General features: G+C 47.3%; 1 protein-coding gene and 1 long non-coding RNA gene across 3 annotated transcripts; one reads left to right on the top strand and one right to left on the bottom strand.

Moving 5' to 3' along the window:
- Positions 1–38: 38 nt before the first annotated feature.
- CHKB (choline kinase beta) lies at positions 39–3,436 on the bottom strand. 2 transcript variants are annotated; one of them, XM_058740875.1, is made up of 11 exons: positions 3,099–3,436; positions 2,773–2,881; positions 2,440–2,553; positions 2,101–2,234; positions 1,718–1,813; positions 1,490–1,548; positions 1,322–1,403; positions 1,086–1,194; positions 844–947; positions 479–560; positions 39–327 (listed from the first exon to the last, which is right to left on the bottom strand). In XM_058740875.1, the coding sequence occupies exons 1-11, from the start codon at positions 3,434–3,436 to the stop codon at positions 253–255; spliced, it is 1,302 nt and encodes a 433-aa protein (XP_058596858.1). In that variant the 3' UTR covers positions 39–252. The 2 variants fall into 2 exon arrangements, with proteins under 2 accessions (XP_058596858.1, XP_058596859.1); XM_058740876.1 differs by lacking the exon at positions 1,718–1,813.
- Positions 3,437–3,608: 172 nt separating this feature from the next.
- LOC131518635 (uncharacterized) lies at positions 3,609–20,524 on the top strand. Its single transcript, XR_009265218.1, has 2 exons — positions 3,609–3,708; positions 19,932–20,524. It is a non-coding gene; the product is annotated as an uncharacterized LOC131518635 (long non-coding RNA).
- The last annotated feature ends 250 nt before the right edge of the window (positions 20,525–20,774 follow it).

Here is a 20,774-nt window from a genome sequence, read left to right as displayed (position 1 = left end):
TTGGTTGGTACTGGGTGCTGCAGAGCCGGGACGGGGTGTGAAGGAAGAAGCTTGTTTATTGTCTTAAGGTGCACAGCCCAGGGGTTCCCTCCCACCATCTTCGGGCCGTGGGGAGAGGTCAGCCTCCTCAGCCCCAATCTCACTCCAGGGCTCAGCCCAGTTCCCAGAGCCCCTCCCCCACCTCTGCCCCTCCCTCCAAGGTCCTGCCCTGGAGACTCCAGGAGCAATCTGGCGGTTGGGGGCTGTGGAGAGTCAGGATGAGGGCTGGAAGCTGCTCAGCTGTCCCTTCTGCTGGAAGTAGAACTGGAACCGAGACTGGGCGTACTCCTGGGGGAGAACCCACCCCACAGACTTGTGACAGGGTGGGTCAGGCACACCCAGCCCCCACCAAGTCTGCCCACAGACTTCCCGGAGAGCACATGGCCCCTGACGCACCCCACCTCCCGTCACTCCTAACCTGCCCACCCGGCTTACTCACCAGGTAACCAAATGCTATGGTGGACATAGATGCCTGGAGGATAGACCAGAGACCCCAAAAGAAATGGGATGCCAGAGCATACCTAAGGGGGGGCAGGAGAAACAGGGGTTCAGAGCATACTTGGTATTACCTGGATCCTGTCCCTGAGGTTGGTCAAGCCCCAGAACTCCAACTTCTCCCCCACTGCCCTAACCCCAACCCTGTCCTGACTGTCACCACTCTCCATCAGCCTCACCCGCGCTCTCTGCCCCCACCAGGCACTGGCCCCTTACGTGCAATCCTGTGAGTCGGCCTGCCTGCCTCCTTCCTCAGCCCCCCTTCCCCTGCACCCTGCTCTACCCCTGCCCCCACCCATCCTTCCTCACCGATTAGCCTCCACCAGCAAATCTTCTTCCAGTTTCCTCTGCTCCTCTTGGGAGATGGTCTCACCTTTCTTGACCTCTGCTAGGTAATGGCGAATAAAATGGAGCTGAGATCAACAGACAGGAGTCAGGAAGTGAGACTGGAGCATTTCCCAGCGAACATCCTTTCTTGATATTCTTTTCAGACATCACCTTCCTCGTCCCTCATAGGCCAGGTCCCGCTCCCCAGCCTCTGGTCCACATACCTGCTGCCCCCGGGTGGGGTAGTCTGCAGGCCGTGCTTTGTAGAAAGGCCACTCGTCGTGAGTATAATCATAAACCCACTCACAAAAATGGTTCCCAATGTCAAAGCCCCTGGGGGAATAAGGTAGACACTCAGTCCCCGAGTACCCTGGGTGGCTGGGATACAGAGAGGAAGGGCTAGTCTGTTTTCCAGAGTGCCTGGAAGCAGACCCATGGAGACCATTCTCTTAACCCTCACCTGTAGTTGTAACTACTGTACTCAAAGTCGACCAGCATCAGTCTGTCGCTGTCTTCCGGCTCTGAGAGCAACAAGATGTTCCCTGGGAGAAGGGGTGCAGTTCCGGTCATTCCAGGGTCCTCTGGCCCCCCTCACCTTAGGTTAGGAGACTCCGATGCTTTCTCCTACCTTCCTGGATGTCATTGTGACAGAAGACCACTGGTGATGGGGTAGAGTCTAGCAATTTCCTGCAGGGAAACAGGGGCATGGGTCCTGAGTAGGAGTGGCCAGAGGAGGGTGAGTCACCCTCGTGGGCCAGGCCCTGACCCAGCCCTCAGTAAATCCTGGGAAGGACCCCATTCGGTACCTGGAACTGCCTCCTGTGCTATTCTGTTCTCCTGCCCTGCCTTCCCTCACCTGAGGTTACCCATCTCATCCTTCAGGCTGTACATCTCCAGCAGGTTCACCTGTGGGAGGCCAGTGTGGGGCAGGTCCTGGATCTGCTTTAGGTACCTGAAGCCCAAAGAATAAGATATGCTCGCTGTGATCCCTCCCTACCTCCCTCCTATCTACCTTTTTCCTGTCACTGTATGACTTGTCTGATGGATTTTTCTGACTTGTCTGCATTATTTGGAAGCCTGTTCTGGGAGAGACCATACTAGATGACACTGGGATGCGTAATCCGCTCAGCTGGAGGACTGGACAGTCATGGACACATTCAGTTGCAGCCCGGGGTAGTACCTGCCAGCAGTAGGGTTCAGACCAGGTGTGCAGGAGCCCCGAGGAGGCTCCTGACTCACCGTTCCATGGTCCCAAACAGCCAGTGGGGCTCCTTAGTGAACGGCATCTCCATGCCATGGAACCGGGCCATCTTCGTGGCTATTTCTGCTGACAACACGGGCTCTCGAAGCTCACACGTTTTCAGTGGCCGGCTCTGCACCCAGGAACCTATCAGGGTGGTGAGGGGGCTGGGGCAGGAGGGGGAAGGGGTAGGGGAATGGGTGGGGGGGGGGAAGTCAGGGTCTTGGGGAAAATGCCCTACCTGGGGTAAGGGGTGTGAAGGCACGCACTGGAAAGGGGAACAGGGGCTGGGGGTAAGGAGGTGCCTCAGGGAGGTCAGGGCCGGGCTGGGCTCATACTGGGATGTACTGTTCCAGCCGGCCCTCTGGAAAGACTCCATAGAGCTGGGGCCCCAGCGACCGCTCCGCCAGGATGGCGAACATCACACTTTCAAGGACCAAGGAATCCACGCCCTGAAGGAAGACGGACAACAAAGGGGGCAGAGCGGTGCTAACACCGGAGGGTCTGCTTTCCCCTCCCATCACCGCTTCACTTTACGCTCTACAGCCCGCAGGCTCCAGAGCCCGGCGTCGCTACGGTAATTTACAAGCTGCTTAGCCCCCCCCCCCCCTCCCCCGCTTGGTGGGAGGTCCTAATGCCACTGGCCACTGCGGCCCACACTCCCTCCTCACCTGCAGGATGGCCCCGTACAGTCGCAGCAGCACCTCGCGGGGCTCCTTGCCGACGCTGGGCAGGTGGTCCGGCAGCGAGCAGCGGAAGAGCAGGTTACTGAGGCCTCCGCTGCAGACCCACACCGGGGTGCGCTCAGCCCGCGGTCGGCCGCCCCCGTCCCGGGCCCCCACCCCCCCACCCTCTCCCCCCTCCCCCCTCCCCCCTCCAGACGGGCTTCCCCCCGCGTCCGCCCCCCGGCCAGGCCGGCCCCGCCCCCGTCCCCGCGCGCGCGAGGCCTCCGAAACGCGGTGTCCTGAGGGCCCGAGCTCGACCCCTGACCTCCCACCTCACAGGGTCAACCCTCAGCTGTTCGGGCCGCACTAGGCGCCAGGCCCCGCCCAAGTACTCCCGGCAGCACTGGTAGGCTCGGCGCTCGGCGTCACGCGATAGCGACGAGCTGCGCCGCCGGTTCGGGGCCGCGTCCAGGCACTGAGACTGCAGCAAGCCGTCCTTGGCCAGGCTGCCGCCGACAGCCCCGCCTCCGACCACAGCTGTCCCCTCGGCAGCCATGGCGCGCCTGGGCCAAGCCCAAAGTCCAGTCGCGCTCAGCCCCCTTCGGGCAGACTCGGCTCCTTCCGGCTGCGCTCGGGTCTGCTTCCGGCTAGCCTGTTCTTCTCCGGTCATACTCGGGTCTCTCCGGCCCTTTTCGGCTCTCTGCGGCGGCGCTCGGCTCTCTCCGTGACCCTGGTCGCGTACCTATTCCGAAAGCCAAATCCTGCGTGCTCAGGGAGCGTCCCGCCCCTGCTCCGGGCGAAGACCAATGACCTCGCTCGCTGGGCGGGGCCGCTGAAAAGACAGGCAGCTGTTTGGCCTGCGGCCGGAGCCGAGGAAACGACGTGGGCCGACCAGAAGTGTCTTGAGCAGCTGGGTGCGCTGCCCTGTGGCGCGTCGCGAAGGTGGGTCACGTGGGCGGGGCGGTGTGTCCTCAGGCAGCGCGCGAGCTATTCCGCTGGCGGGAGCGGGGTGGGCCGGGTGCTAAAGGGCAGGTGTACCCAGGGAGGTGCCGGTGAACGGAGATGTGCCTTCGCCAGCCTCGGGGAGCGGACGGGGCAGCGCAGGCGGCGGCGGCCACTCGCTGGATAGGTTTGCGCCCCAACCCCTCCCCCGGGGAAGCGAGCAAGCAGGACAGCCACTGAGCGCCAGATCCTGAGTGTGGGTCCCACCTGGAGGAGGAGACGGTGTGTGTGACTCCCCTCCATGGAGCAGAGAGTGTGGGGCACGTGGTAGGTGCCGAATAAACATTTGTTGAGTGAGAGTTTGGGACCCTTGGGACAATTCTGATGACTCCAGGTGCCTTCCATCCCTAATCACCGCTAAGGCTGTCCTGTAAGTTGAAGCGCACCTCTGAGAGGAAGCTCTTGTTGTCGTGCTTGAAACCAATGTCTTCATGCCCGACTCCACTACCCTTGCCTCCAGACCTAGGCCAGTTAGAACATCAAATCCAGGAGAAGGCACACCTTGGAGCAAACACCTGGTGCTGTATAACGTCTCCTTGGCCCACCTTGGCAGTTTGAGGACCGATCAGACTCACCCCACCTTGGTGGGGTCCCACCTAAAATACGCAACCTCCTGCATTTCTGCTTCTGCTGCAGACTGGAGTGGCAACCAGAATGACTTGACCCTAGGGATCTGTGGCCATGCATGTTGGACCATAGTGTTCTTTGGGATAAAATAGATAGGCAGCTGACTAGAGTGTTAATTGATTTGAATAACCAGAAAGAAACAAAGAATTTGTGACCAGAAGGCAGATGTCAGTTGCTGCTGTGGAAATCACGATCCCTCACTCCGTTTAAATCTGAGCCAGTTCTGAGACCTGGAGTCCACTGGTTGAAAGGGAGGCTTGGTCCTTCAAGGAAGGATCCTGTGATGCCACTGAAAGCATATGAAAAAAAAAAAAAAAAAAGTCCTCTAATCCTTCCCCAGAGGAACCTAGAGCCACTTAACAAATAATTTACTTTGGGAAAGGGACTATCCAGACCTTTCAAGAGCTGTTAGATACAGGATCTGAGACACTTGTGCCAAGGTACCTGAAGCATCATGAAACATTGGTTAGAGTAGGGACTGTGGAAGCCACATAATAAATGGAATCCTGACCCAAGTCCTGTGGTTACTTTTTTGGTCCCAGTACATCTTGGGATAATTATACCTAGCAGTGGGCAGAGCCTATACATTGATCCCTGACCTGTGGAATCAGAATCGTGGGAGGATGAGCAAAGCGAAGCCCCTGAAACTACCCCCCACACTGACTCTCACGTCCTCTAGAACACTGTAGCAAGATTCTTGCACGAAGAGTCGTGACACCGAGGCTTTTCTTTCCAGGAAGCAACTTTATTCCTGCTGGCACCGCTCAGTTGGGTTCGTACCCAAAGAACTGAGCCCTGAATGCCTCGTGGTGTAGTTTTTTAAATATATATATTTTTTACCTCTTGGTGTCCCGTATATGGTAACACACAAACGTGTAGTCTGATTAAGTGGTCTCATGTTACAAGATCACAACGGATGTTGTCACGTATGCGTATAGCCAGGTTGCCTTGAGGTTTTTTTTCTTTCCTTAGGGAGGGGACCCTACCACAGTACTAAAGCAGAAACGTGCTGCATTCCTGGTGGGACTGCAGAGATTGGTCACTCTCAAAGACATAAAGTGGTAATGCCCGTTACATCTTTTTTTTTTTTTTTTTTTTTTTTTTTATAAATTTTATTTTTATTTTTGGGACAGAGAGAGACAGAGCATGAACGGGGGAGGGGCAGAGAGAGAGGGAGACACAGAATCGGAAACAGGCTCCAGGCTCCGAGCCATCAGCCCAGAGCCCGACGCGGGGCTCGAACTCACGGACCGCGAGATCGTGACCTGGCTGAAGTCGGACGCTTAACCGACTGCGCCACCCAGGCGCCCCTGCCCGTTACATCTTAAGTTCACCTGAATGGCCCCTGCAGAATCCAGGTGGATTCAAGGAAATGGTGGTGAGCCACCACAAACTTAACCAAGTAGTATCCCCAATCACAGCAGCTGTGTCAGGTGAGATATTTTTACTGGAACCAATTCATGCACCGCTGGCACTTAGTGATGCAATTCTCAATTTGGTGAACATTCTTTTCAATTTCCAGTAGTAAAGAGTAGATTCCCAAAAGCATCTCATGTTTTTATAGGAGGAACAGCTGAACATATTCATTGTCTTACTTCAAGCTGGTTTTAACTTTCCTGCTCTCCGTCACAATTAATCCATTGAGCTCTCGATCATCCAGACATTCCACATAACACTGGTGACATCGTGCTAAGTGGACACGGTGAAGAAGGAGGTGACAAGTATTCTGTCCTTGATAAAACAATGCATGGCAGAGGATGAGAGAGAAACCCTCAGAAGTTGTGAGGCTGGGGCGCCTGGGTGGCTCAGTTTGTTAAGCATCTGACTCTAGGTTTCGGCTCAGGTCATGATCTGACAGATTTGTGAGTTCGAGCCCCGCCTCGGTCTCCTGTGCTGACAGCACAGAGCCTGCTTGGGATTCTCTCTTTCCCCCTCTCTCCGCCCCTCCCCCCACTCACTCTCTGTGTCTCTGAAGTAAATAAATAAATAAAAACTTAAAAGAAGTTGTGGAGCCTGTCGTCAGTGAAGTTTTCAGGGTGCACTGTTGTAGGGCGAGCCAGGGTATCACCTCTAAGATGAGGAGAAGTTGTATCTTGCAACCCTGTCACAAAGAAGGACGCATAGTACTTGGTGCACCTCTGGGTTTTGGAGCTGGCGTGTACCATACCTGGGAATACTATTCTGACCCATTTGTTGGGTGACTTGAAAAACTGTCAGTTTAGAGTGGAGTCCAGAACAAAGGAGGGCTCTGCTGATCCAGATTGGAGGATGGGTTCCCCTGCCACTTAGCAGAACCAGTGCGTTAGTGTTGGGCTTATTTGTGGTGAGTAGCGACCCTATATGGCACCTTTGGCACGCTCCCACAGATTTGTAGTGCATACGCACCGTGCCTGCTGCAGTAGAGAACTACTCACCACTTGAAAGAAGCTTCTGGCACACTGCTGGACCCAAGTAGAGACTTAGCGCCTGATTGTGGGGCACCAAATGACCATGTGACCAAAACTGCCTGTCCTGAGCTAGATCTTGACAGATCCGTGAAGCCAATGGGTTGGGTAGGTTCAGCAGCAATTCATTGCACAAAAAGAATTGGATCCAAGCTTGTTCAGAGAGCACCAGTCATTTACAGGAAGAGATGGCCGTGGCCCCCATGTCTCTGTGGCACTGATGCCTCTATCTTAGAAGACAGGAAGAAAAATTCAGATCTGAATCACTGCTGCACTACGGCCCCATTCAAAGTGGCTCTAAAGGAAAGTAATGGGGGGAAATCCTCTAGAGGGCAGAGCTTCGAGCAGTACACTTGGATATCTACTTTGTAGGGAGGGAGTGGGGTGGACAGAGTAGTGGCCTAAAGAAAGAATGCACATGAAGTTCTGAGTGGTGACAGATGTCTTGCTGGTTGGAAAGAGCAAGAGGGGAATGTTGGAGACAAGGAATTCTGGAAAAGAAGACGAGCCTATGAAGTTGTCACAAATGTGTGCATCTTTGTGCCTCATATTAATACTCACTGCAGAGGGGTCACTGAATGACAAAGTGGATGGATAGATGTCATCCAGCCTGTGTTCTTGGCTACCCTTGTGCTTAAATGGTGGGCCTGTGAATGAAGTTGCTATGTTGGCAGGAGTGCAAGTTATGTCCACTAACATGGGCTCTCTCTTATCGAGGCTTATTTAATTATTACTGAATTATTATTACTAATGGTCACTGAATTTCTGACCTCTTAGCAGCCAGTATCAGTGCTGAGCCCCAATATGGCACCATCCCTAGATGACTCAGTGACAAATTGGTTTTGGCAGATCCTTGCCACCCAGGAGACGGCATTGATTCATCCTTATTGGAACTGACACCTGCTCTGGCTGTGGGTTTGCTTCCCTATATCCACATATCCACATATCCACATATCCACATATCCACGTAGCCACATAGCCACACAGCCATGTATCCGCATATCCACACACCCACACATCCACACATCCACAGTATCTCAGAGTAACGTCTCTATCCAGGAGCTTAGAGAATACTGGATTTACTAACATAGGGTCATGTATAACATTATCTTGGGCCAAGAAACTCATTTTGCAGTGAAAGAGATACAATGATGTATGAATGGCCATGGGAGCCACTGTTTCTCTAATATCCTGCATTGTCCACAAGCAGCCCATCTAATAGAGAGATAGAATGACATCTTTCTAGCAAAGGTCCTAGCTCTAGGACAGTACCTTAAGGAGTTCAGATACATACACTGAAGCACAGCCTAGTATATGGTGCTATCCCCCAGTAGATGCAATATAGGGATCCAGGAACAAAGACACAGGTCTAAGAACCCATGGGTTGGGATATCTTTCATCATCATGCTCAGTGATCCAGAGCATCGGGATCCTTTCATCATCCAAAGATGATCCTTTCATCATCCAAAGCTCAGTTTGTAGAATTTGCACATTCTGTCTCTGCAAAATTAAACTCTGCTGTTCCCAGGTAGAGAACAGTTATTTCCATGAGGGGACTCCATTGGTTCCAGGGAAGGACACCCACACAGAGCCTCAGTCTGAAAATCCTATAGGGTCATTTTGAGCTCCTCATGCTTGTGAACCAGCAGGCAAAGAAGGAGTGGATAATTGATCCTGATGATTATGAGGAGATAGGGTTACTGCTACTTTAGGGGGCCTTCAAGAGTTTGTCTGGTACTTTGAGGATTTACTTTGGGGTCTGGTTGCTTCCATGCCAAGTGATAACAGTGAAAAGACATTTTCAGCAGCCTCAGCCTGCCAAGGGCAAGGGAACCAAAGGCTCAGAACCCCCAGGAATGAACGACTGGGTAACTTCATCAAATGCTGGCTGAGGGTGAGGGAAGTCTAGAATAGGCAGAGAAGGGAGATAATAATGAGTATGAGTTACAGCCTCAGGAGCAGCTGCAATAGTGTGGACTATTTTTGTTCTGTTAAGGCTTTTGTAGAGGTTGCGACCAGCCTTCACCTCAAAGAATCATGACAGATTGGACTTAATGTGGCGTGTGAGTAGATCTGAGGGCTGTAAGGGCTGGTGTCTTGACTAATGCCCTCAGCACACCTTTAATTACAGTGGGTTTACAGAGATGCCTCCCTGGCACCTGCTGTATATCTACACTTTCTGCCCGAGCCCTTCTCTGACACCACAGGAGCCCACCTGACCTGCTTAGCAGCACAGCCCAGTCTCTAGAGGTAACCCCAAGGACTGGGGACAGAAGGCAGTGGGTGAATAATTGGAGAATCCTAGGAGACATTCTGGACACTTCTCAGGAGGTCCTGGTGAAGCCAAGGTTGTTAGCCAGAGCAGTGACCTCAGGAACACTATGTTTTGATTCCTCCTTTCCTGTCTCACTCACCCCCTCCCTCACTTTCATTTCATGGCATCACTTCCTGAGCAAACCACTTATACCCAAGTCTCCGCCTTAGGCTCTGCTTTCGGAAGAACCCAAACAAAGACACACAATAAAAGAACAGAGATTTTTGCCAATTTATATCCACAAAAAAATACTGGAGAATGTGTGTGGGAATGGATTACAAGGATACAAAGCCAAGAACGAATTGTAGATTAGTTCAAATTTATCGACATGGGTGTACTTACTCCAAACAGATTCTGGATTCAGTGTTTGGGCTAAAGCCCTGGGATAAGTTGTAGCTGTGCTTAGTTGGCTGAATGGAGCCTGGACTCATTGGCAGCCTGCACTGTGAGAAGGTGAGAATGTGCTGGAACAGACTCGTTATGTATCTAATGGCCGCCAGTCTCCCGTCTCTGTTTCTCTTCATTAATCCATTATGTTGATTTGAAAATATGTTAGATTATGTCATGAATTTCTTTTCAAGATGGTGAAGGGCTGTAAAATACTTGATATGTGTCGGGTCTGTTGGGTCTGTGAACCCTGACTGGTCTCATTTGTGCCCACGACTCAATTGGCATCTATATGCTTGTGCTTCAATAGCAGCTGGCCTCAGCTTAATCTTCTCGGGTCACCGTTAGTTTCCTATTGCCACTGTAACAAATTGCCACAACCTTGGCGATTTAAAACAACAGAACTGTACTCTCTCACAGTCCTGGAGGCCAGAAGTTTGAAATCAGGGTCACTGGACTGAGATCAAGGTGGCAGCAGGGCTGCTCTGAGGGAGAGTCCATTCCTTGCCTCTTCTGGCCTCTGGTGGCCTCTGGTGGCCACAGATGTTCCTCAGCGTGTGGCTGCCCCACTCCAGGCTCTGCCTCCAGGGTCAACATCGCTTCCTCCTCTTCTGACTACGTGATCTCCTTCTGTTTTTCTTATAAGGAAACTTACGATCACATTAGGGCCAACTGGGTAGTTCGGGGTCATCGCCTCATCTCAAAGTCTTTAATTTGATCACTTCTGTGAAGATCCCTTTTCCAAATAAGGTCACATTGACAGGTTCTGGGTTAGGGTGTGGATGTCCATTGGGACATGGTTTTCTCGGCCCCCACAGTACTTTCCCTCAGAGCTCCCAGCTCTTTGCTTCGTGCTATTACAGTTGAAAAGGGCAATAGTTTTTCTCCCTTGAACACGGTTTCATTTTTCTTTTTTGCCTGTGTACTTGAAGTATGTTATGTTCACGCTGAATGGATCTTTTACTTACGTATACTTTTGAAACATCATTCATCCATTGGTTATTTGGAAAATATTGGCTCACTAAGCTACATAGATCTTCCAAATTTGGACACATTTTATTATATATTATCAAAAAATATTTAAGCATTGGGAAACTGTAAGCTCATGGTGACAGACACAGGTTTTCCAAAATTCTAATTTGTGCTTAAAAGCTCAAAAATTTTTTAAGTTTATTTATTTATTCTGAGAGAGGGAGAGAACATGTGTGAGCAGGGATGGGGGAGAGAGAGAGAGAGAGAGAGAGAGAGAGAGAGAGAGAGAGAGAATCCCAAGCAGGTTCTGCACTGTCAGTGCAGATGCTAATGTGTCTCTGTATGTCACAAACTGTGAGATCATGACCTGAGCCAAAATTGAGATCAGATGCTTAATGTACCGAACCAGCCAGGTGCCCCATAAAAACTCAAATTTTATCAAATACTATCAGTTCTTTTCCTTGAAGTGACATGCTACATTATTCATTTGTGAGAAAGTGTCTTCCAGATACCCAAGTGAGAATAAACACAGTTTAGGGGCTCGACACGATGTGGGGCTCGAACTCACAACCATGAGATCATGACCTGAGCTGAGTGAGATGAAGCGTCAGATGCTTAACCAACTGGGCCATCCAGGTGCCCCATTTGTCCATTTTCTTTTAAGTAAAAATGGTGTTTCATGAAAAACGTGATGCGTTCAGCAGCCCAGATAAACAATGATGTAAAGTAGCTATGACACGATTGTACTTTAGTATGTAGTCCTTTATGCCATCACCCTGAATATTAAGAATTGGTAAGTGTCAAGACAATAAAATTAAAAATTTTTATTGCTTAATCAACAATTTTTTTTTGAAGTTTATTAATTTTGAGAGAGTGAGTGGGGGAGGAGCGGAGAGAGAGAAGGAGACAGAAAATCCCAAGCAGGCTCCACACTGTGGGGCTCGAACTCAGGAACCATGAGATCATGACCCGAGCCAAAACCAAGAGTCAGACGCTTAACCGACTGAGCCACCCAGGTGCCCCATTAATCAACAAAATTCCTAAATGAAACTGCTTTTTCTCCCTTCGACCTCTGACCATAGTGAAGAATTCAATGATTACTGTTACAGTTTGGTACCCCAGCTTTGATTTATGCTACTTAACCATTGCTTTTGCATAATAAATGCGAATGCCAGCACAGTGGAAAGACACGTCACGTCTTAGTGTTACAAAGATAATTTGGGCCTTGTTGACCTTTAGAAACTCCAGGGTCCACGGACCGTATTTTGAGAAGCACTGTAATAGTATATCATAGGGACCATAGGATATGTGTATTTTCAGTTTTACTAAGTATTGCTAAACTTCTCCCCAAATTGATTATCCCACTTTATGCTCTTTAGCAATTAAAAGACTGTTTGGCCATGAATCACAAAGACCCAGGATAACAGTGTCTTAAGTAAAAGGGAAATTTTAGTGTTGCTGTGTGTGGTTGAACACACAGAATACACTAAGTGGGGTCCCTGGAATCACACAGTACACAACATGTACAATTTTATGCAGTTTACATAAGATAATTTTATTTATCTCATGTAAGAGTTTAGAGGTAGCCATCCCTGGGCTTGAATGGTGGCTCTATTCCATGAAGTCTGTAAAGATCTAGGTTTCTTTTATTTTCTTCTGCCTTTATGTCCTCCATTCCCAAGGTTACTTCATGATCCAAGATGACTGCTCCAACAAGTGCTTCCATTTTTAGCCAGCAAGGATAAGGATGGGCACAAATGCCTCATGCCAGTGATCTCCTAAGGGAAGTACCTGGATGCTGCCCTGTGCCACTAGTGCAAGGGGGACTGAAATACATATTTATTTTGGAAGGCTAAATGGCTGACTGAAAATCAGGGATTCTAAAATCATAGAGGAACAGGAGAAGAGATATTGGGGGACAATTGGCAGTTTCGGCTGCAGTACTCTCTTTTGGCCGTTCTTGTTATCTGTGCACTCTCCTGTATCTGGAACAAGCTCACTTCATCCCTAAGGGAGACCATTTGTAACAGTTCCAACAGTTGCAGCATCCAGCTCACAGTTTAGGTTCTCTGAGTTATGTACTGTTTGTTCAAAAGGGTCTGATGTAGATTCTTGTGGTCCAGTGATTTAAAAATGAAATGATATGTTATTTGTTCTCCCAACATAATCACTGTACAGTAGTTTATAAATTTAGTGATTTATAAACTGAAAAATATTTTGTGTGTCCCAAATATGCAATGAGAGAGTAAGAATAGGATAAAAGGATAAAACCTCTATTTAGAAAAGGCAACATGGGAAATATATCAGTCTATGGTCCGTGGCAATTTCCAAATCCTATTAAGCATGAATAATGAAGACCTCTACCCTGGAAGAAGAGAAAGTTACTTGTTTTGAAAGCTCCCAGCTCTGTCCTTTGGGGTTCTTCCTTGTTTTATGCTTCATGTTCACATCTGGAGAGGGCACTGAAGAGTATTCTCTTGTATACTACACAGCAGGCTGCTTGTGTAGAATAACTTGGGGGAGGGACCCTATCGAAGATTTCTGGAACTCTTTCTCTGAGTTGATCCTCTCTCTGTCTGAAAATTGCAAATACCTTGGCCTCTGCAAGCTCTAACTCTGTCTTTTAAACTCATCATGACTGCCACACTCTGATTTCTGGAAGTTCCTGCAGTCCAGAAGTTCCTCTATGTGGAAAATTAGGGCAATCATAGGCTTTATGTCATTGATTCCCTTAGGGAACACAGTCCTGTGCTGTCCTTTGTCCAATGTCTGAAAGTCGTTGCTCCCTATATTTTGTTCAGTTTTCTGGGGTTTCCTACACACCCCCTTTGGAAGGAAGGAAAGTCTGATAGCAGTTATTCCATAATGGCTGGAAGCCATTTAAAAAATAATAAATGATTCTTTAAAAATCATAAATAATTGTTGAATGTTATAAAATTCACATCTATTGAGATGCTTATGCAAATTTCCTCTTAGTCCACGAATGTGGTGGGTTACCACTGGAAGTGAAAGTGAGATATTGAACCATCCTTGGATTTCTGGGATCAGAATGCATTTACAAATATAAACTGTTGAGTTTCATTATCTAGTATTTTATTGGGAATTTTGTATATATGTTTGTAAGTGAAATAGACATATAATTCATTAATTTTCTTGAGCTAGTCTTACATGTTGTAGTTTCTTTTCTTTAAAAAAAATTAAAAAAAATTTTTTTAACGTTTATTTATTTTTGAGACAGAGAGAGACAAAGCATGAACGGGGGAGGGTCAGAGAGAGGGAGACACAGAATCTGAAACAGGCTCCAGGCTCTGAGCTGTCAGCACAGAGCCCGACGTGGGGCTCGAAATCACGGACTGCAAGATCATGACCTGGGCCGAAGTCGGCCGCTTAACCAACTGAGCCACCCAGGCGCCCCTAAAAAAAATTTTTTTTTAATGTTTTTTTATTTTTGAGAGAGACAGAGACAGAATGCGAGTGGGTTGGGGCAGAGAGAGAGGGAGGCACAGAATCCGAAGCAGGCTCCAGGCTCCGAGCTGTCAGCACAGAGCCCAACGTGGGTCTTGAACTCACGAGCTGTGAGATCATGACCTGAGCCAAAGTCAGACGCTCAACCAACTGAGCCACTCAGGCACCCCTATAGTTTCTTTTCATAAAATGAATGCAAATGTAATATGGCAAGCTAGATTCCTAAATAGAACTTCCTGATGAAAATGTTTTGGGCTTTTTTTTTTTTTTTTTTTTTTTTTTTTTTTTTTTTTGAGATATAGAGAGAAAGAGAGAGCATGCGAAAACAGGAGAGGGGCAGAGGGAGACAAAGAGAGAATCTTAAGCAGCCTCCATGCCCAGTGTGGAGCCCAACGCAGGGCTCAGTTTCACAACCATGAGATTGTGACTGGACCTGAAATCAAGAGTCAGATACTTAACCAACTGAGCCACCCAGGTGCCCCATAAAATGAAGGACAAACCGAAAAATAACAAGTGTCGGCAAGGATGTGGAGAAAAAGGAATCCTCATGCATTATTGGTAAGAATGCAAACTGGTACAGCCACTGTGAAAACAGTATGGAGGTTCCTCAAAAAATTAAAAATAGAAATACCGTATGATCCAGTAATTAATACTGGGTATTTACCCAAAGAAAACAAAAACACCATTTCAAAAAGATATATGCACCCATATGTTTATTGCAGCATTATCTAGAATAGCCAAGATATGGAAGCAGCCAATGCCCAATGATAGAAGAATGGATATATACACACATATATTTTATACACACATACATGTAAAATATATATACACACATACACATACACATATAATGGATTATTACTCAGCAATGAAAAAGAATGAGATCTTGCCATTTGCGACTACATGGATGGACTTTAGAGGGTATTACTCTAAGTCAAGTAAGTCAAACAGAGAAAGACACATACCATATGATTTCACTTATATGTGGAATCTAAAAAACAAAACAAACAAAAAGCAGAAACAGACCCATAAATACAGAGAACAAACTGATGGGGTGGGGGGTGGGCAGAATGGGTGAAGGGGAGTGAGAGACACAGGCTTCCAGTTATGGGATAAATGGGAATGTAAGGGAATACAAGGTAGAGCATAGGGAATACAGTCAGTGGTCTTGTAACAGCATCGTGTGATGACAGATGGTGAGCACAGCATAATGCATAGACTTGTCCAATCTCTATGTTGTACACCTGAAACTAATGTAACATTATGTGTCAACTATACTTCAGTAAAAGAATGTAGGACAGGGGCGCCTGGGTGGCGCAGTCGGTTAAGCGTCCGACTTCAGCCAGGTCACGATCTCGCGGTCCGTGAGTTCGAGCCCCGCGTCGGGCTCTGGGCTGATGGCCCAGAGCCTGGAGCCTGCTTCCGATTCTGTGTCTCCCTCTCTCTCTGCTCCTCCCCCGTTCATGCTCTGTCTCTCTCTCTCTGTCTCAAAAATAAATAAACGTTAAAAAAAAAAAAAAAAAAGAATGTAGGACAAACTGTTTTCTTAAAAAGTGTTTTCAAAAGTCATTGATGATCTAATAAGAAAATAAGGGACGAAGTAAGAAGGGAGGCCAGAGGGGCAGTGAAGCACAGCATACTGTGTTTGATCAGAGCCATTTGATGAACAGAGAGAACTTGGATTGGGGTTTTATAGCCTATGCTATGAATAAATAGTTAAATAGTGTCCTCCCCCACAGTGCATACCCACCCAGAACCTCAGAATGTGACCGTATTGGGGTACCTGGTTGGCTCAGTCAGTGGAGTGTGCAACTCTTGATCTTAAGGTCATGAGTTCAAGCCTCACCTTGGGCATGGAGCCTACCTAAAAAAAAAGTGCCCTTATTTAGAAATAGTGTCTTTGCAGATAAAATTAGTTAAAATAAAGTCACACTGGATTAGGGTGGGTCCTAATCAGATTACTGGTATCCTTATAATAAGAGAGAATTTTGGGCACCTGGGTGGCTCAAGTCATTAGGTATCTGACTTTGGCTCAGGTCATGATCTCACAGTTTGTGAGCTCGTGCTCTGCTTCAGGTGAGTTCGGGCTGCACTTCTGGTGAGCCCTGTTTCTCTCTCTCTTTCTCTCCCTCTGTCTCTCTGTCCATGCTCACTTGTGTCCCCCCCCTCAATCAACAATTTTTTTTTTTAAATAGAGACTAATTTTAAAAATAGGGATATTTGGACACAGACACAAAAACCTAGGAGAGAAGCTCATGGGACAATGTAGGCAGAGACTGGAGGGATGCATTTATGAACCAAGGAGCTGGAAACCACCAGAAGCTGGGAAGAGGCAAGGGAGAACCCTTTCCTAGAGCCTTTGGAGAGAGTATCGCCCTGCTGACATGTTGACTTGGGGCTTCTAGCCTCCAGAAATACGAGAGAACAAATTTTTGTTGTTGAAGCCACCAACTTTGTGATACTTTTTAATGGCAGCCCTAGAAAATGAATATGTACCCTTTGAAACGCAGAAGACAGAGACAAATCAGAGTCTGTTAAGGAGGAGAATTTAATAAGAAACCAATCCTCTGCAAACCTTGGACTTCAAAGAGTTAAACCCTCAGTATTAGGGTGAATTAGAGAAATACTCTGTCCTTCGGGGAGTGCAAAGAAAATTATTTCAAATTTGGGGTGAAGTGTGTGTGTGTGTGTGTGTGCGTGAGTGTGTGTGTGTGTGTGTGTGTGCAAGAGAGAGACAGAGATGCTGAAAACTTAGAAGAGGAAGCTGGCCCTCATGTAGGTTGGCAGTTCAAGTTCATATGGTCAGGGTGCTCCAAGAACCCTTCGATGGGACGTTGAATATAGAGTGACCTCAGGTTGCTAATGCTTATAGGTGCCTGGTAGACAAAATACAAACTCTCCCTGGTGGTTTCTACCTCCTTCTAGGCCACAGAGTTTCCCACGAATGCAATCCCAAGGCTAATGGGCATCCCTAAGTTAAAAAAAAAAAAAAGGTGATGAATGATAATGAGGGATCATGAGAACAAACCAGCAGTAACCACAGACAGTACGCTTCAGGTAATGGAATTATCAAATGTGTTACAAAAGGCCTATGTTCAATATCATTTAAGTAATAAATGGTAAGGCTGAAAATATGTGTGGAAACTGAGAAACTATGAAGAATAATCAAACTTTCTGAAAAGAAGTTCCAGACGGAAGTTCTAAAATGAAAGTTTTAATTTAGTTTATGTTTCACTTGAATTTTAATTTCAAATAAATGTAAAACTCAGTGCGCAGCTTGAATAACAGCAAATAATAAACAACTGAAGAGTGAACGCATGAACTAAGAGATAAATGAGAATCAATTATCCTGGATATTGCCTGGAAGATGTACAGGCATTAAGAGCCACAGAGGCTAGAATGAGAAGTAGGTCCATGGGGTCTGAGTGGGGCCCCCCGTGAGAAAGAGGAAATGGGGGAGGCGATATTCAAGGACACATTGGCTGTGAAATTTCTAAACTGAGGAAACTATATGGAGAAATCCATATGGTTAAGAGGCTCAGTGGGAGCCTGGGTGGCTCAGTTGGTTAAGCGTCCGACTGTTGATCTTGGCTCAGGTGATGATCTCACGGTTCATGAGTTCGAGCCCCATGTTGGGCTCTGAGCTGACAGCCTGGAGCCTGCTTAGGATTCTCTGTCTCCCTCTCTCTGCCCCTCCCCCTCTAACTCTCTCTGCTTCTCTCTCTCTCTCTCTCTCAAAAATAAATAAACATAAAAAAAAAAAGGTTAGTAAACCTCAGGCAGAAAAAAACAGAAAAACAAATGGACACCTAGATCCACTGTATTGAAACTTCAGAAACCCAAAGACAAAGGAGAAAGTCCTAAATGAAGCTGGAGAGGAAAGAGAAATGGTCTTCAAGAGAATGGGGGACTGAGAAATGACTTCTTGCAGCAACAAGGCAATTCAGAAGACAGCAGAATGATACCTTTGAGATGTTGGTGGCAACAAATTACCTGACCTAGATTTCTGTATCCAGTAAAATGATTTTTGGGGAGTTAGGGCAAAATAAAGAATTTCCTAGACAAATGGAGAGTTTACTGCACAGAGCTCCCAATTAAAAAAATGCTAAATATTGTATGTCAGGCAAAAGGAAAGGGTATCACAGGAAGGTCTGAGGTGCAAGTAAGGAAGAATACATAAAGAGTTAAACATTTGGGTAAATCTAAGTAAACATTGACTCTTTAAAGCAAAAATAACAATTCCAGGGCACGTGGGTGGCTCAGTCAGTTAAGCATCTGACTTCGGCTCAGGTCATGACCTCACAGCTTGTGGGTTTGAGACCCTCATCAGGCTCTGTGCTGACAGCTCAGAGCCTGGAGTCTGCTTCAGATCTGTGTCTCCCTCTCTCTCTGCCTCTCCCCTGCTTGTGCTCTGTCTCTGTCTCTGTCTTTCTCAAAAATAAATAAACATTAAAAAAACTTTTTAGGGGTACCTGGGTGGCTCAGTCTGTTAAGCGTCCGACTTCGGCTCAGGTCATGATCTCATGGTCTGTGAGTTCCAGCCCCGTGTCGGGCTCTGTGCTGACAGTTCAGAGCCTGGAGCCTGCTTCGGATTCTGTGTCTCCCTCTCTATCTGCCCCTCCCCTGCTCATGCTCTGTTTTTCTCTGTCTCAAAAATAAGTAAAAACACTAAAAAGAAAAAAAAAAACCTTTTTAAAGCAAAAATAACAATTCCTTGTGTGTCTCTAAAAGGAAAATTAAAATGTACAATGAAATTTAATTGGGACTGCAGTGAATCCAGTTAGAGTCTTCTAGGATCTTGATGCTATTCAGGAAGAGGATAGAAACATCCATTAGCTTTAGGCTTTGTTAAGAGTAAACTGGGTGTCATAAGTAAAAGGGTGCCTTAGATCAGATTCTTTCAAAAATAGGGGCTGGGACAAGGGTTCAGGGGCGTGTAGCTTATTTGGAGGTACAGGAAATGAAGGTGACAGGGTGGGAGGAGGAGGCAGGGAAGAGAAAAAGGGGCATCATGCCAGTGGCCTGGTCCTTGTTATCTAACCTGTAGTCTGTGCTGCAAGATTGATAAAGGCAATTTTTGTCAACCAAATAAGGTAATTATGCTGGAATTTCTAGGGTAGCAAGTTTGTGAGTGGAAGAGGCCTTGTACATCTCCACTCTGGGCCTCCCACAACCTTTCAGGACCTCTCCCTGGTCAGGCTGACCACTGTCTAGTGTGTCTTTGGGAAGGACAGGGGAAACTTGAGAAGCCATTCTCACCAAATATTCCCCAGCCTGATATTTCCTGGAGTGCTTTGCTGGGGTAGTCCCTTTGCACTCATCACAACAAATGGGAAGGTCTCTGAGATTCATGTTGTCAAGGCTCCAGTATAGTCCCATGTGGGACAATGATACTGGTCAAGTGTGAAGACTCGTGAAAACGTACAGTCCTCTTCTGTATTCAATTTTTATGTAACTGTCTTTGGGTGTCCTACTCTGTATGAAGAAATGTTTTAAGACATTGAGATTTCAGAGATTGTTGCTATTTCCTAAGAGTAACAATCCCTTAAAAAACTTCAACTCTGGGGCGCCTGGGTGGCGCAGTCGGTTAAGCGTCCGACTTCAGCCAGGTCACGATCTCGCGGTCCGTGAGTTCGAGCCCCGCGTCAGGCTCTGGGCTGATGGCTTGGAGCCTGGAGCCTGTTTCCGATTCTGTGTCTCCCTCTCTCTCTGCCCCTCCCCCGTTCATGCTCTGTCTCTGTCCCAAAAATAAATTAAAAAAAAAACACAAAACTTCAACTCTGATTTATTGTCATAACCATTTTCCTTATTGGTAGAAATCTGTTTTCTGAAAGCCATAACTGTTTGTGAGATTCCTTTCTTAAACCATAAAGGATATTCTTTTACTGTCTTTTTCTTGAAGGCATAACAATATCTGTAAACCCCATGACTTTGGATTCCTTGTTTATTCCTAGATTTCGCTTGTTTGCTGATGGCAATGATCCAGAAGAGAAGGAGACATTGATGATGCAAGAGAGAAGAACTTGAATGGCAATGAGAACAATGAGAGGGTCACCATACTGGAGATCTGTGGCTTTAGAACATGGCCCCCAATTCCTTGACACTCCTACTGAGAGGTGGGTCTATGACCTCTCTCTTGAATCTGGAGGGTCTTGGGACTACTTTGACCAATAGGTATGAAGGTCATATAGCAGAAGTGATGCCATATGACTTTCAAAGCTATATCATAAAAGGCCATGCAGCTTCTGCCTGGCCCTCCTAGGATACTCACTCTGGAGGAAGCCAGCCATCTTGTAAAAAGTCCAGTTACCCTGAGACTATACCATGCCAGAGAGGCCAGGTGTAGGTGCTGGTTGACAGCCCCAGCTGAGCTCTCAGTCAATAGTCAGTATCAACTGCCAGCCTTGTGAGTGAGCCATCTTGGACATCCAGGCCAGCTGATCTCTGACAGTAACCACACCACACCAAAAGCCCCAGACAAGGACTTTTAAATCCCAAATTTATGACTGCAAAACTGTAAGCAGAATAAAATGCTTTTTAAAAAATCCACTAAACTTAGTGATAATTTTCTACACAGCAATAGTAATTGGAACAGGCTTCTTATTGGGTCAAAGAATTGTGGGTGTCATTGTGATAATAGTAAGAAAGCAAGAAAAGTAGGAGGTGTTGGTCAGAGAACTGGATGCCTAAAATCAAAATTCAGGAGGTGGTGGGGCGCCTGGTGGCTCAGTCGGTTAAGCGTCTGACTTCGGCTCAGGTCATGATCTCACGGTCTGTGGGTTCGGGCCCCACGCTGG

Source organism: Neofelis nebulosa, chromosome 8, assembly GCF_028018385.1.
Source record: "Neofelis nebulosa isolate mNeoNeb1 chromosome 8, mNeoNeb1.pri, whole genome shotgun sequence".
Lineage (NCBI taxonomy): Eukaryota > Metazoa > Chordata > Mammalia > Carnivora > Felidae > Neofelis > Neofelis nebulosa.
Note: the sequence above shows the minus strand (reverse complement) of the source record. Positions and strands in the feature narration are given on the sequence as shown.